Raw genomic sequence first — 14,990 nt, forward strand, 5'->3', positions numbered from 1 at the left:
AATCAATATTTTTTCTTCTTTTCTTAAATATAAGCTATACAATTACCAAAAGTGAATAAAATATATATTTTGACAATTAATGATTTTAATAATAATAATTTGCATAAATATCTTCCATTATTTTTAATATTATATTATTAGAATAAATTAAATAATCATATTAACCATAAAATAAAATTTTAGGATTTTATATATGTAATATTATGAATTTTTGAAAACAAATATAAATTACGAAAAGTGTTAAAAGTCTCATATGAAAATTTTGTAATCTATAATTTAATATCTTTGTTATAATAAATACAAATGATCATAAAATCATATGAGTGAAAATCATATTTAATAGATATTTAGATTAATATATATATAGCTTATGACATGATATAATTATGGTTGAACGATCAGAGTTAATATTTCAACAATTATTAGATATATATATTTTATCCTATGCATGTGCACGGATAATCACCTAGTTTAATATTAATAGAAATAAAGGTCTCACATTAATAGTTGGAAAGACTACCGATTGGTCCTAAATCATATATATATAATAGATGGACTCATCCACTTATCACCAATAAATTTTAGTTTAGAAAGACATCTAGCTTACAGGAGCTACGCATGTATCAAACTTCCGTGCAAATTAGGGTAGATATATAGAATAGTCAATGACCAACGTTGCCGAAGTACGCATGTCTCAAACTACATTTCTCAAACGCAAGCATACAGGAGCTACGCATGTATCAAACTACATTTCGCTTTTGGTTAGACAACATTAATGTATTATCATTGGATTCTAACTTCTCACTTTATATATTTGATATATTATTTCATTTTTTGTAAATTTTAGTTACACATAGTAGTCGTTACCTTTTCATCACCAATAAAAGCAAATATCATCATGTATTGGATCCAATGTTCCCACAAATTTGTGACTACATTCAAATATTCATCGCCATTTTGTTATCCCCGGTTGAACATAAAACAAAACCAAAATGAATTATTGTCTCGTATCAATAACTACTAGTTACTTGTAGAGGTAAGTAGTTTTATTTACAAAAGGTGAGAAGGAAGTTATGTAATCGAAAAGTTTCTCGTGTTATTGATCATTGAACTCAAGATCTCTTTATAAACAACTCTAAGTTATTTTATCCGACTTATTTCAGTTTTATTATTGTTATATAAATTATTATTATTTTAATATCTTCTTCCGAATGTTTGTTTTTCCTTGTATACACACAACAGACACAAGTATAGAAAGTCATCGAATCTAAATCAAAGTATGAACTGTTTAAGCATATGGAGAATGAAGCAAATCTCAAGAAAACTCCAAATTACTTACAGTAAAGAATCAAAAAGTAAACTAGATCAATCCATCTCAGATCTGAACATTCTTTCCATGATACATTTTCACTATATTAGGCTATTAGCATTTGCCTCTTGCATCATTAAATTCCAGCGCAATGACCTGATTAAATCTTTGTACTATATAATCCATTGGTGAGGACCGCGAGGTCGATTTACTGATTGGGTAAAATGCGAGTAATTAATATGGTCGAGGAGTACAGAGAAAAAGTTTTGAGTGGACCACTTATTTATATTTACACATGTTTAAAGGAAAAAGAAAAATTAAGTATGATACATATCCATTTGTTCCTAAAAATAGGTTTAGACAATGATTACCATACATTTTAATTTCTTTCCCTCTCAAAAATGACACTGAAATGTCCATGAATGCATTTAAAGTTTTTGGAGATTGCAAAACTCTTTCCTTGATTTTAAAATGGTTCAAATAGAAAATGAAAAAAAAAACTAGTTTGTTAATTTCCCTTTTCTTTAATGGTTTCCATAGTGTGTTAGCTAAACAAGTTAAGTATATAACATAACAGTAGTTAACTAGTATTATTTTAGCCGATGAAGTAGGTCTAAGTTTGATGTGAGAAAATGACTTTAGATTAAAACTTTGGAGCTCTCGACCATAAACATGAAAATGGATTTGGCAACAACCGTTTCTTCTTTTTTTTTTTTTTTTTTTTTTTTTTTGTCAGACAACAACCGTTTCTTCTTGTGAAGTGTTTGTTGCATTTCCTTAAACATTTATTTTATTTACACAGTTTTATACGAAGAAAAGAATAAAATTGTGAAAATATCAATATCTTGGAGTTTGTCCATCTATTAAACGCCTAGAGCTTTATTTTTCGTATATAATAATTTTATATATAAGAAATTTCGGACGATGGATTTTAGATTTTGGAGACTTCGTGTAGGCTATAGACTGGATCTCCTGTTTATATAAATAGTTAAACTAGTATGTTGCAAATAGTAGATCGTTGTACATGTTCTTTTATCATACGATATAATCTTTAGTATATAGATTCAGACAGATGAGTGGGAGTAAGAAATAATGGCTTAACGCTGAAGTCTCCGACGAACTAAATTAACTAATTCACGTTTTAATAAAGTTGCAAAGAAAAAGGGGGGAAATACTTGGCACCCATTTGACGCAATGGAAATACTAAAATTATATGGAACAACCTAAGGAGAAAATACATTAATAGTTTAATATACAGTACATGTTTATTTGGTCATCGCCTTAAAATATGTTTACGCGGTGTGAATTAACATTATATAGTTCTCATAAACAAAAAAAAACCTTTTAAGATAGATCTTTTTTAGTTTATTTTCACAAAAATAATTTTTTTAAAAAAATAATTAAAAAAGTTTATTTAAAGGTAAAAATATATTTATGTCCTAGGATTAACTAATCTAGATTGTTAAGCCATTATCAAATTTAAAAAATAAATATTAAAATTTTCAAAATAAAAACAGACTATTTTAATTATTTTTAATGCTTTTTTGTGATAAAAATTTAAAAATAGTTATTTTAGAAAATTGCCCAAACAATCTGTTAACATAAATTTTAGTCACAGCTATATTAAATTTTAATAATTTTAGTGGGTTACGAACCGGTTATACTATCATTAATTTCGCTTTTACTGTATAAAAAAAATTGAGGACAACGCTCAAAAATAGCTGTATCTTCTTAATCAATAAAAAAATCCAAATGAGACCACTTCGTCGAACAAGAAAAATTCAAATACAAGCTACATGCATACCACAAATCATTTTAAAAAAAATTATTAACTACGAAATGTAAGTTTGCGAAATCTGGGTTCTAGACATGTTCAACATGATATTCGAAGCCACGATTGTTACAAAACCCATAGCTAATACATTTTATAAAAAATACTTAATTCTAATTTATATGATATAGTTTGATTAATTCAGATTTGGCATGATCCTTGCATCACCCTAATAATCACCTTTGCATAAAGTAGTATCTGCTTTATCCAAATTTAAATTATGTCTTAATATATGCACAAAGTTGAAAACCCATCTCACTAATCAAAGGTTTATTTACATATAATGGATTAAAATATATAAAAGGTGAACTAAAAAGTTTACACATTATAGGATTAAACAGATTAAAAAATAATACTCCTTCCGTTCCTTAAAGTTATATATTCCATCTGTTTCATAAAGATCCATTTTTTATAAAAAAAAAATTGTTTCAAAAAGATACATTTTTTATATTTTCAATACATTAATTAATGAAAAATTATACTTTTCAAAAAATACAATTGTGTTTAATAAAATTTCATTGGTTAAAAGTTATTGAGAATAGTTAATTAAGAAAACAATGTATTGGAAAATATAATTTTAAATGTTTTTTTAATAAATGTGAAAAAACTATAATATGGATCTTTTAAGAACATATGAAATATACAATATAAATCTTTTATGAACGGAGGAAGAATTTCATTTTTTGCGTGCGTATTCCATGATCCGTTTTAGGAATACCATTAGAGTGCATAAAGTTGAAAAATGATTAGTGCATCTCGGTGTTTCGAAAAAAAAAGTGTTATAAAAAAGATTAGTGCATCTCGAATACACTAAACGTCTCTTCTTTTGTTGGCAATACACTAAATGTCTGTATGTCACCATTCACTAACCTATCAAAAACTTACATATTTTGTCTGAACCTGAAAGTTATATTAATAGGATGCATCTCGCATTCTTTGTTAATTCACTGCTTAGTAAACGTCAATTTCGCAAACCATATCAACGACGATATTTCAGCTGCCAATTGAGCTTGTTGCTCGGACCATTAGAGTTTACATATATTTCACATGAATTGGACATTTCGTCAGGGTACGAGGCAGGATCTAAGAATTACACGACAACAGACAATTTTTCATTCGGACAATATTAGCCCATACCTTTTCAAACCAGAAACGTGACTGCTTTGAGCAATTTTTGGAGTGATGCTAAGGGTAATTTCGGTAAGGTAAAATATCCACTTTTCTGAAAGGAATCTATTCTCTAAAAATGTTGACGTATCACATTTTACCGACACGTTATCTTTAATTTTATTAATCGTTATTAGCTTATTTAATTTCTATGTTTTTTTTTTTTGACAGCAAGATATTCACAGACTCATATTGACTCTGTAAACCAAATCGGCAACTCTGCATTCATATGAACGACGAAAGACGGTTGTTTCCTAGCACTACGTGCCAAGCTATCCGCCCTTAGGTTTTCCGTTCGGGGTACATGGACGACGTCTGAGTTGATGAAGTTTCTTCGTAAAAGCTTGATATCTTCCAGGTAGCTTTCAAATGCTGGCCATTCTTCTGTTTCCGAAACCATCTTCACCAATTGAGAACAATCCGTTGCAAACGTAACCTGAAACTGTCGTAGGTTCTTCATACATTCCATTGCCCAAATCAACGCCTCCACCTCCGAGTGAAGAGGTGATAGACACGCCCTTACATTCCTTGCTCCCAATAAACCATAAAAACCCGGTAAGGTACTATACCATCCTTGTCCCGAAAATAGTTCCTTCTCTTTCCACGAACCATCTATAAAACACCATCGTCCTGTAGTTTCTAATATAGGTCTGGTCTGCACTTGCATCTCCCTTCTTTGATCAGTGATTACCTGTGCTTCAGCCCAAAGTGTCGATTCTACTTCTGCTAATCTAAGTGTTTCCCTTGGATCAATATCCAGATTACTAAAAACTTTATTGTTCCGACCTTTCCATATATACCATAATATCCATGCGAATTGGTGGTCATCCATCTTTGGAGTAACTCTCCAAAAAAGATGATCCATGTTACCAAAAAACGAACAAGTAGGAAAAGAATTTGGATTCGATGGTATTTTAGATAATGCCCACACTTGACGTGCTGGAGGGCATTCAAAAAACACATGATTTATTGATTCCTCCGGGTGTCCGCATCTAAAACAACAAATATCCCCTTGTATTCCTCTCCCCCGAAGATTCTTCATTACCGCTATACAACCTGAAAGGAGTTGCCATAAAAAATGCTTTAACTTCGGCGGGCACCGCACTTACCAACAGAAAGCTTTTAACGTATCCACTGTGGGCCCATAAAATTCTGGTGGTTTTTCCTTGTCAGGATAGACCCGTTCCACTTGATACCCTGATTTGACCGAATATTTTCCATTATTAGTGAAATGCCATCCATTCCTATCTTCCATCTGATGTCTACTTAATGGAATACTTTCAATAATTTGTGCATCATGAGGATCCACCAAAATCTTAATTGCCTCAAGATTCCAAGTTCGGGATTCCAAATTAATGAGGGAATCCACTGTGAGATCCGGGTAACTGTTGTGAAAATTTTTGTTTGCTGGTCTCGGGCGAGTGGCTGGGATCCAAGGATCATTACATACCGAAATAGATGAACCTGTTCCCACCCTTTTAATTAGTCTTTTACAAACCAGAGATCTAGCAAAGATCATACTTCTCCAGCCATATGACGGGGAGTAAGATCGGATCGGTTCAAGGGGTGAAGCATTCCTATAGTACCGTCCTTTAAAAACTTTAGAGAAAAGAGTGTTTGGCTTCTCAATCAGCCTCCACAATTGCTTTCCAAGCATCGCCGTGTTAAAATCCATAAGATCCTTAAAACCTAAACCACCACTGTCTTTAGGGAGACATAACTTATTCCATGATTTCCAATGCATGCCTTTTGTGCTCCCTCCTGGACTCCACCAAAATTGAGCTACTGCACTCGTTAGTTTTTTAACTGTAACTTTTGGTAATCGATAAACAGACATGACATGATTTGGCAGAGCCGTAACCACCGACTTAATGATCACCTCCTTTCCACCTTTAGTAAAATATCTAAAAGTCCATCCATTTACCCTATTATTCAAGCGTTCTTGAACAAACCCAAACACTTGGACCTTAGATCCCCAAGGCTTTCGGGTAACCCTAGATAAGATCCTATTCCTCCTAAATTCTGAATACCCAGAATATCTCTCAACTCTTGCCGACTGGACTCTTCAATCTTGTGTCCAAATTGAATTGAGGATTCTGAAAATTAATTTGTTGCCCTGAAACAGCCTCGTACTCTTTTAAAATCCTGAGAATAGTTTGACATTCTTCTCTATTTGCCTTACAAAAGAAAAGGCTATCGTCGGCAAATAACAAATGAGAGATTGCCGGACAAGCTCTCGCTACCTTCATACCGGTTAATTGTTTCACCCTCTCTGCCTTCTTGATATTCACAATTAAAGCCTCAGTACACATAATAAATAAATAAGGAGACAATGGATCTCCTTGACGTAAACCTCGCTGGGGAATTATAAGGCCTCGCGGCTGGCCGTTGAGGAGGACCCTATATTGAACCGAAGAAATACATTCCACCATTAGAGTGATCCAGCGAGGATCAAACCCCATTTTGTTAAGAAGGACCTTAATAAAACTCCACTCTATCCTATCATACACCTTGCTCATATCCGTTTTAATGGCCATAAACTTATTTTGACATGACTTATTTGTTCTCAGACAATGAAACATTTCCTGCGCTATAAGAATATTATCCGAAATTAACCTTCCTGCAACAAAAGCCGATTGTGTCTCCGAAATTAATCGGGGGAGGCAAATTTTCAGTCGTTGACACAAAACTTTCGATATAATCTTGTAACCCACATTGCATAGACTTATCGGCCGTAGTTCCATCATCCTTATAGGCCTCTCTACTTTTGGAATCATACAAATATTAGTAATATTTAACCGTGGATCTAAGTTGCCTGTAACCAAGAAATTATTCACCATCTCGACCACATCCTTTTTAATAATATGCCAGGAATGCTGAAAAAACAGGGCTGTCATTCCATTTGGGCCTGACGCTTTCTCTGGGTGCATCATGAATAGAGCCTGGCGAACCTCTTCCTCTGTTGCTGTTCTCAATAGCATCTGATTCATTTGGGGGGGGGGAAATAAACGGTATTATCTCATCCAAAAAATTATCAAAGTCCGTTGGGTTTGTATTACTGAAAAGACCATCAAAATAATCCACCGCCACCTTCTCAATCCCATTTTCCTCCGTAATCCAGTTACCTAAGTCATCATTGAGTCCCACTATTTTATTACGGACCCTACGCTGCTTTGTTAAAGCATGGTAAAATTTGGTATTGAGATCTCCAGAGGAATGCCACATATTCCGGCTTTTCTGATGCCAATATTCCTCTTCATCCTTATACGCTTCTTGTAACTTTCTGGACACCTCAAGGATGTCCTCTTGTGATCTACTATTATCTGACTGGACCTCCTCAAGTGCATGTTGAAGATCTTTAATTTTGTCCTTCCCGTATGGTTGATTATCCTTTCGCCATGATGAAATTTTATGACGACAATTATTAATTTTTGTTACAAAATCCTCCAGTTGTCCTTCCTGATTTCCTGTCCATCTTGCCGCAATTGATTCCATAAGCCCCTCCTGTCCGATCCATCTCTTATCAAACCTGAACTGACTCCTTTTTTTCCTTAATACTTTATCCGCCAAAAAGTTATCACAGGGCGATGATCAGAGCCCACCATCCTCAAATATTCTGTGTAAAAATATGGGAAAAGTGTATGCCACTCCTCATTAGCCAAAGCCTGATCCAATCGACATCTGATCGTTATTGCTCTTTTTCATTTACCTCTCTTTGCTTGTCATGACCATTTATTACCGCGGGCCGGAAATTCTAGTAGATCACTATTCCTTATCATATTGTTAAATTTAATTCCTATGTTAAAAACTTAAATCTGTGAGATTACCGATACAACATATGGTAAAGATAATTTAATCTTTGTTTAAAACAAAACAATAAGTTCCCATCTAAAAATATGAGCCATTATCAAAATCTCAATTTTGAGTTTTCCTTATTAAACATCAAATAACTGATAAATAATATAACTTTTTAATATATTATCTTATAATTTAGAATTTGATGTTTTGAAAACTAAACGTAAATGATATATTTAAACCAAGGTTTACTTGAGAAAATAAATTATCCACGATTCATTTTTTTAATTTACAAGGTATTCCATAAATAAATAGTTTTGCAAAATCTTGTTTTTGTTTTCTTAACATTTAAAAAAGTCTGGACTCTGGTTTAAACTTTGAAGAATGTTCTCCTTAAATTTCATTTATGTTTATCTTTTTCTTAATTTCCAGAATAAACTAATTATTTTGGTGTATAGATTAAAGTCATAATTAAGTCCACTGACCTTACCCCACCCCCCCCCCCCCCCCCCCACTGCCCCATAGTCGTAAAAAACTCCTGCTATTCTATTACACCCATCTTTTCTCCAAATTTCTTTGCTGCTTAACAAAGCAACGGCTGTGATTACATTACATCGGTGACTTCAGATCCAATCAACGGCCCCACGTCCATCTCTCTCCCTTCTCTCAGAACGTTCAAACAAGAAATATAGAAAAGAAGCAAGGCAGCAGCAGGAAGACGAGAGGAACAAAACTGAAACGTGCCTCCATTTCCACAAATCCTTTTAGTACAAAGCCCTCTTAAATGCTAAAGGTACTACCTTTTACTATCTTCACCTTCTTCCATTCTCAAAGGTTCTCACAAATCTAGGCTTGTTTTCTCTCTCTGAAATCCACATTCATTATTCAGGATCAGTGGGTTTCTTTACTTCTTATTCCTCTTTCTTAAAGTCTCAATCTTTATGTTTTTTTCTTTCTCTTCAGAACATGTTCTGTTTTTTTTTCTTCGTTCAAATCAATGTTCACGGGGTTCCTGTCTTTTTCCCCATATTAAATCGTTTACTCAATTTATCACCTTTCTTTATTTCTAAAGATCTCTACCGTTTTTTTTGCAGTTTTGAAGTGATTAAGTAACAAGAAGAGAACAGTTATTTTGTTCCTTGTTATGGTGGGGGCGATGGCAAACAATGGAAGAATCCGGTCAGCTTTTCCGGTGACAAATGGGTCAAAAGATCTGACGCCGAACAGTGCTCCGGCGAGCACGGCGGGATCTGAGTATGGTCCGGTTGAGTTCAGTAGAGAAGACGTTGAAGCTCTTCTTAATGAGCGAATCAAGTACAAAAGCAAGTTCAACTACAAGGTTTCTTTCTTTTTGCACCCTCATTAAATATATATATATATGTATATCAATTCTTTTCTTTTTTACTGAATCTAAAAGTCTTCCTCTGTAATTAAGGTAAAAATGAATCCATTATGTTGTGTGGTCATGAATCAATCAGGTTGTTAAATCTTGAGTTAAGAAGGTTTGAATTTTAAGTAGTTTTACTGGCTTTTCTCGTTGGATCCATTGGCTTTTTGAAGATTTGATCGCTATAAGACATTTTGTAGGACCTTAATTTAAAGACTTTGTTTTATGTGTTAGATCGTTTGTGATAAAATCTCTAGGCTTTAAATTCAGTTTGCTTACTGGCTTTTATCGTTGGATCTCTTTGTTTTTGAAGAAGATTTTGAATGTGGAGTATAAAGACAATTTGTGGGACCAAAATAGTTTTTGTCTGTTTGATAAGTAAGCATTGAAGACTTTTGTCTGTGTGTTTGACCTTTTTTAGCCTGAGTTAGTTTAGCTTGAATTTTGAATGTTAATCTTGGTATTTGAATTTTGCAGGAGAGATGTGAGAATATGATGGATTATATAAAAAGACTTAGACTTTGCATTAGATGGTTTCAAGAACTTGAGTTGGATTATGCTTTTGAGCAAGAGAAGTTGAAGAACGCCTTGGAAATGAATGAGAAGCATTGTGCTGATATGGGTGGGTTTTAGTTGTTGAATATTTTTTTTCTTTTGAATTTTTCATATTTAAACTTTATACTATTGCAATATGATGAACAGAGACTAGCTTGAGAAACAAAGAAGAGGAGCTGAATATGATAATTGAGGAGCTGAGGAAGAACTTTGAATCTGCTCAAATTCAGCTTGCCAAGGAACAGACAGAGAAGTTGGTAAGAATTGGTTAGTTTGTAGTTAAAAGTACTTGTGTTTTGTGGGTGTTAATTGGATATGTTGTGCTTTAGGCTGCAAATGATTCTCTTGGGAAAGAGAAAGAAGCAAGACTTGCTGTTGAGAAGGCACAAGCTGGTCTCACAGAAGAGCTTGGAAAAGCACAAGGAGAGCTTCAAACTGCTAATCAAAGAGTGAGGAAACTCAAAAAAAAAAAAAGATCTGAAAATGTTAAAATTGCTGTCACACCTAATCTTGACTTGACTTTTTGTGTGTTTGTTCAGATACAATCAGTGAATGACATGTACAAACTGTTGCAAGAGTATAACTCAAGCTTGCAGCTGTACAACAGCAAGCTACAAGGTGATCTTGATGAAGCTCACGAAACCATAAAACGCGGCGAGAAAGAAAGGACTGCCATTGTTGAAAACATTGGCAACTTGAAGGGTCAATTCTCAGCATTGCAGGATCAACTTGCTGCTTCTAAGGTGATTTGATACTCATAATGTTAGTAAATGTAATGTATTAACCCTTCATGAAGCAGAATATGACTGGCTGTCTTTTTGTTTTTTGTTATAGGCCTCTCAAGATGATATCATGAAGCAGAAAGCTGAATTGGTAAACGAAGTTGCGAGTCTCAAACTGGAGCTTCAACAGGCTAAAGATGAACGTGATCACCATTTAACAGAATTAAAAACTTTACAAACCGAGGCAGCCAAGTACAATGACTTCAAAGACACCATAGCAGAGCTTGAGGTTTTCTATTCTTCTAATAATTTCTTGCAAAAATCTACTGCAGATTATTTTTTATTAAGATGAATGTAAACTCTTTTGGTCCAGGCCACGTGTTCTTCCCAGAGTAGCCAGATACGAGAGTTGCAAGATCAACTAGTATCTTCTGATAGGCAACTGCAGGTTTCAGAGTTACACATATAACAAATTACTTATATTATATTTTAATAGTAAGTTTTTGACAACCATTCTTGATTTTTTTTAATGGTTAAATAGATGTCTGATCTAACCACATTTGAGAAAATGAATGAGTTTGAAGAGCAGAAGCAAACCATTATCGATCTGAAAAGTCGTGTAGAAGAAGCAGAACTTAAATTCGTGGAAGGAGAAAAGCTACGGAAGAAGTTGCACAATACTATTCTTGTATGATCCCCCTTAACTTTAACCTCTGCCACTTCTTTTTTTCTTCACCTGATCACAGTTTTGTTTCCTTCTCTTATTGCAGGAACTGAAAGGGAACATACGTGTGTTCTGTAGAGTAAGACCTCTACTGCCAGGAGAGAACAATGGTGATGAGGGGAAAACCATATCTTACCCAGCATCACTAGAACTACTTGGTCGTGGTATAGACTTGATGCAAAACGGTATGAAACTAAACAAAAACCTCTGCAACAACGTTGAAACGACACCGTTTCTCAACATCTTTTGCTGTTGTTGTTGTGTGTTTTTGGCTATGGACAGCACAAAAGCATTCGTTCACATTTGATAAGGTCTTTGTGCCTAATACATCACAAGAAGGCGTTTTCATAGAGATTTCTCAACTTGTTCAAAGTGCTCTCGATGGTTACAAGGTGTGCATTTTTGCGTATGGACAAACCGGTTCGGGCAAGACTTACACAATGATGGGTAAGCCAGGGAACGTCGAGGAGAAAGGACTGATCCCTCGTTGTCTGGAGCAAATATTTGAAACGAGGCAGTCTCTTCGTTCTCAAGGTTGGAAGTACGAACTGCAGGTAAACTATCTCGTCTCTTTTATGATACATCCTTGTGGTTAGTATCGATATGTAACTCTATTAGTATATGTGCATAGGTTTCTATGTTGGAGATATACAATGAAACGATCAGAGACCTCTTGTCGACGAACAAAGAAGCGGTGAGAACAGACAATGGTGTTTCTCCGCAGAAACATGCTATCAAACATGATGCTCATGGGAACACACATGTCGCTGAGCTTACTATTTTGGATGTTAAAAGCTCTCGAGAGGTTTCATTCCTCTTAGACCACGCTGCTCGTAACAGGTGAGTAGCTAAAAGTAAAACCCATTATCAGATTGGTCATCAATATTGTTTTTTTTTTTAATGGTGTTATCTTTTCTTCTTTAGATCGGTAGGGAAGACACAGATGAACGAGCAGTCTTCAAGAAGCCATTTTGTATTCACACTAAGAATCTCTGGTGTCAACGAGGTACTTTATCAACCAAACCAGCTTTTTTGTTTTCTGATGATTCCTGTTTTGTCTAATAAACCAAACTGTTTGTTTACTTCTTCTGACAGAGCACTGAGCAACAAGTACAAGGGGTCTTGAACCTGATTGATCTTGCGGGGAGTGAGCGTTTATCAAAGAGTGGATCAACCGGAGATAGACTCAAAGAAACTCAGGTAAATTCTTTAACAAGATTATGATTCTTCTTGCAGTTTTTGATTGTAAAGCATTCTTTCTTTCTATCTTTAGGCAATCAACAAAAGCCTGTCGTCTCTTGGGGATGTCATTTTCGCATTAGGAAAAAAGGAAGATCATATTCCATTCCGAAACTCTAAGCTGACTTATCTTCTCCAGGTACTTGCTACTTTGCAAAAGAAAGATTATCAAAAGATTATGTTTCTTAAACTGTGTCTCATGATGAAACATTGTAATTTATCAGCCTTGCTTAGGAGGTGACTCAAAGACACTAATGTTTGTGAACATTGCTCCGGAATCTTCTTCAACCGGTGAGTCTCTTTGCTCGCTTAGATTCGCAGCGAGAGTAAATGCTTGTGAGATTGGAACTCCACGAAGGCAGACTAACATCAAACAACTGGATCGTTTGAGCCTCGGATGAGAGAGAATTTGAAGTTTGAAGCATCATTTTCTAAGTTAATTATACGAATGTTTGTACTTAAAATATGGTCACAAGACTTGATTGAATGATGAGATGAACTCTAACGGGAAACACCCAAAGACCTTATGTTGCAATCTGTATAGTTTGGTCAACACTTTGATATGAACGATTAATGTTTCTCTTTTAGCAAAAGACCCTATTTCAAAGTATTTCATTGATCAACATGAAAATTAACTTGATGAAATAGATTAATGTCTGTTATCTTTTTGTTACTGAAATTGTAGATGTACAAACTACAAACAATTCAACTTATAGTCCAGTGATTACTTTTGTTAATAAGGTTGTCGTGTCAGTGCTATCATTAATTTCATTTCGATTTGAATGCGGTATTGTTGTGCGAATTCTTTTCTTAAAAAATAAGTAAAACTGATAGTGATAGGATCATGATACTCTATGATCTCAAATTGACAGTGATTGTAATTCATGCATGGGAAATGTACCAATTTTTCAAAATGTCTACGATTGTCAACATACATGATTCATAGTGCTTTTACGTTTACATTAAATTGATTTGCTAATACCAAGCCTTATCATTTCGCATAATGAGTTTTTATGGTAACACAAAATTATCATACATTTCTTGTTTCTTATCAACACAAAATTATATTTTGATCAAAAATTATATAAAAATGTTTCATTTCGTTCTGTTAGTCATTTATAAATGAGTTTCTTTATAAATTCACTAAACCCAGTAAAGTTTATTAGTTTGAGCACGTAATCAATTTTATTTTCTGGATATATTGCCTATAAATATAAAACTATTATATGATATAGTCAACTCCAGTTGATTCCGTCAAGTAGATAAGGTCAACTGAAAAAACATCTAGAACATTAACGGTCGAATTCATGCCTCCACCGCTCCACGGAACTTGGCAAAAGAATAAGTCAAGCTCTAAAAATATTTACAACATTCATATAATATTACCAAACATAGTTTGATTCAGAATATTAAAAGTTTATCATAGATTTTCGATTTGATATATGTCACTTCTCCATACATTATTAATCAAACTAAAAGCAGTTGGATTCAGTTTATTTACGACTCGCAAATTGACATTTTACATTGTACTAAACTATTTTTTTTTGTGTTTTTTTTCTTAAGATAATCATACTGAAAACTTATAATACGAGTATGACTGGTTTTTCCGCTACCACCTGCAAACGTAGCTTTTGCGGTTGGTAGCGGTTGTTGGCGTTTTGCAACAATCACTCAAAACCGCTCTAAACCGCTTCAAACTACATATTTCAAACTGTTCTAAACATCATAAATTCAAAAACTGGTTCCAACTAGCATTTGCGGGAGAATATTTTTTTTCTTTTTAAAAAAACAAAATAATATAAATACAAAAAAAATATTCAATAAAAATTTTAAATTGGAATTATAAAATAATAAAATATATTTATTATATTTTAATTAATATTTTAAAAATTTTAAATAAAAATATTTTCTATAACTTTTAAAATTTTAAAATTATAAATTTCTAAATATAATTTTTGTATTTATTATAATATTATGATTTTGATATTTATAATTATATAAAATTTAAATATTATTTATTTATTATTTAACTGCTGCTGCATTTGGTAGTTAACCAGTCATAAGTATCCCACAAATGCACCAATTTTTAACCGTCGTACGAATCATACAAATTTTTTAAAACCGCTAAAAATCGTAACCATCTGCATCCGCAAACTCCTGCAATCGCAGCCACTGTGTTTGAACCAATCCGACCCTAAGAAGACGGCGATCATTTCCTCTGTGATTAGCTTTTTACTTTGCATTGTACTAAAAATGTGTAA

At 33.6% G+C, this 14,990-nt stretch overlaps 1 protein-coding gene across 3 annotated transcripts; it reads left to right on the forward strand.

Annotated features, from left to right (window-relative positions):
* Positions 1-8,648: 8,648 nt before the first annotated feature.
* Positions 8,649-13,322, forward strand: LOC106371247 (kinesin-like protein KIN-14N). 3 transcript variants are annotated; one of them, XM_013811287.3, is made up of 16 exons: positions 8,649-8,895; positions 9,197-9,441; positions 9,967-10,111; positions 10,192-10,301; positions 10,374-10,493; positions 10,584-10,787; positions 10,879-11,055; positions 11,140-11,214; positions 11,308-11,454; positions 11,537-11,675; positions 11,773-12,044; positions 12,122-12,330; positions 12,415-12,496; positions 12,586-12,690; positions 12,764-12,868; positions 12,954-13,322. In XM_013811287.3, exons 2-16 carry the CDS (start codon positions 9,247-9,249, stop codon positions 13,128-13,130), a joined length of 2,262 nt encoding a protein of 753 aa, XP_013666741.1. In that variant the 5' UTR covers positions 8,649-8,895; positions 9,197-9,246; the 3' UTR covers positions 13,131-13,322. The 3 variants fall into 3 exon arrangements, with proteins under 3 accessions (XP_013666741.1, XP_013666742.1, XP_048598790.1); XM_013811288.3 differs by having other exon boundaries at positions 8,668-8,996; XM_048742833.1 differs by lacking the exon at positions 8,649-8,895 and adding an exon at positions 9,094-9,110.
* The last annotated feature ends 1,668 nt before the right edge of the window (positions 13,323-14,990 follow it).

This window comes from Brassica napus, chromosome A10, assembly GCF_020379485.1.
Source record: "Brassica napus cultivar Da-Ae chromosome A10, Da-Ae, whole genome shotgun sequence".
Lineage (NCBI taxonomy): Eukaryota > Viridiplantae > Streptophyta > Magnoliopsida > Brassicales > Brassicaceae > Brassica > Brassica napus.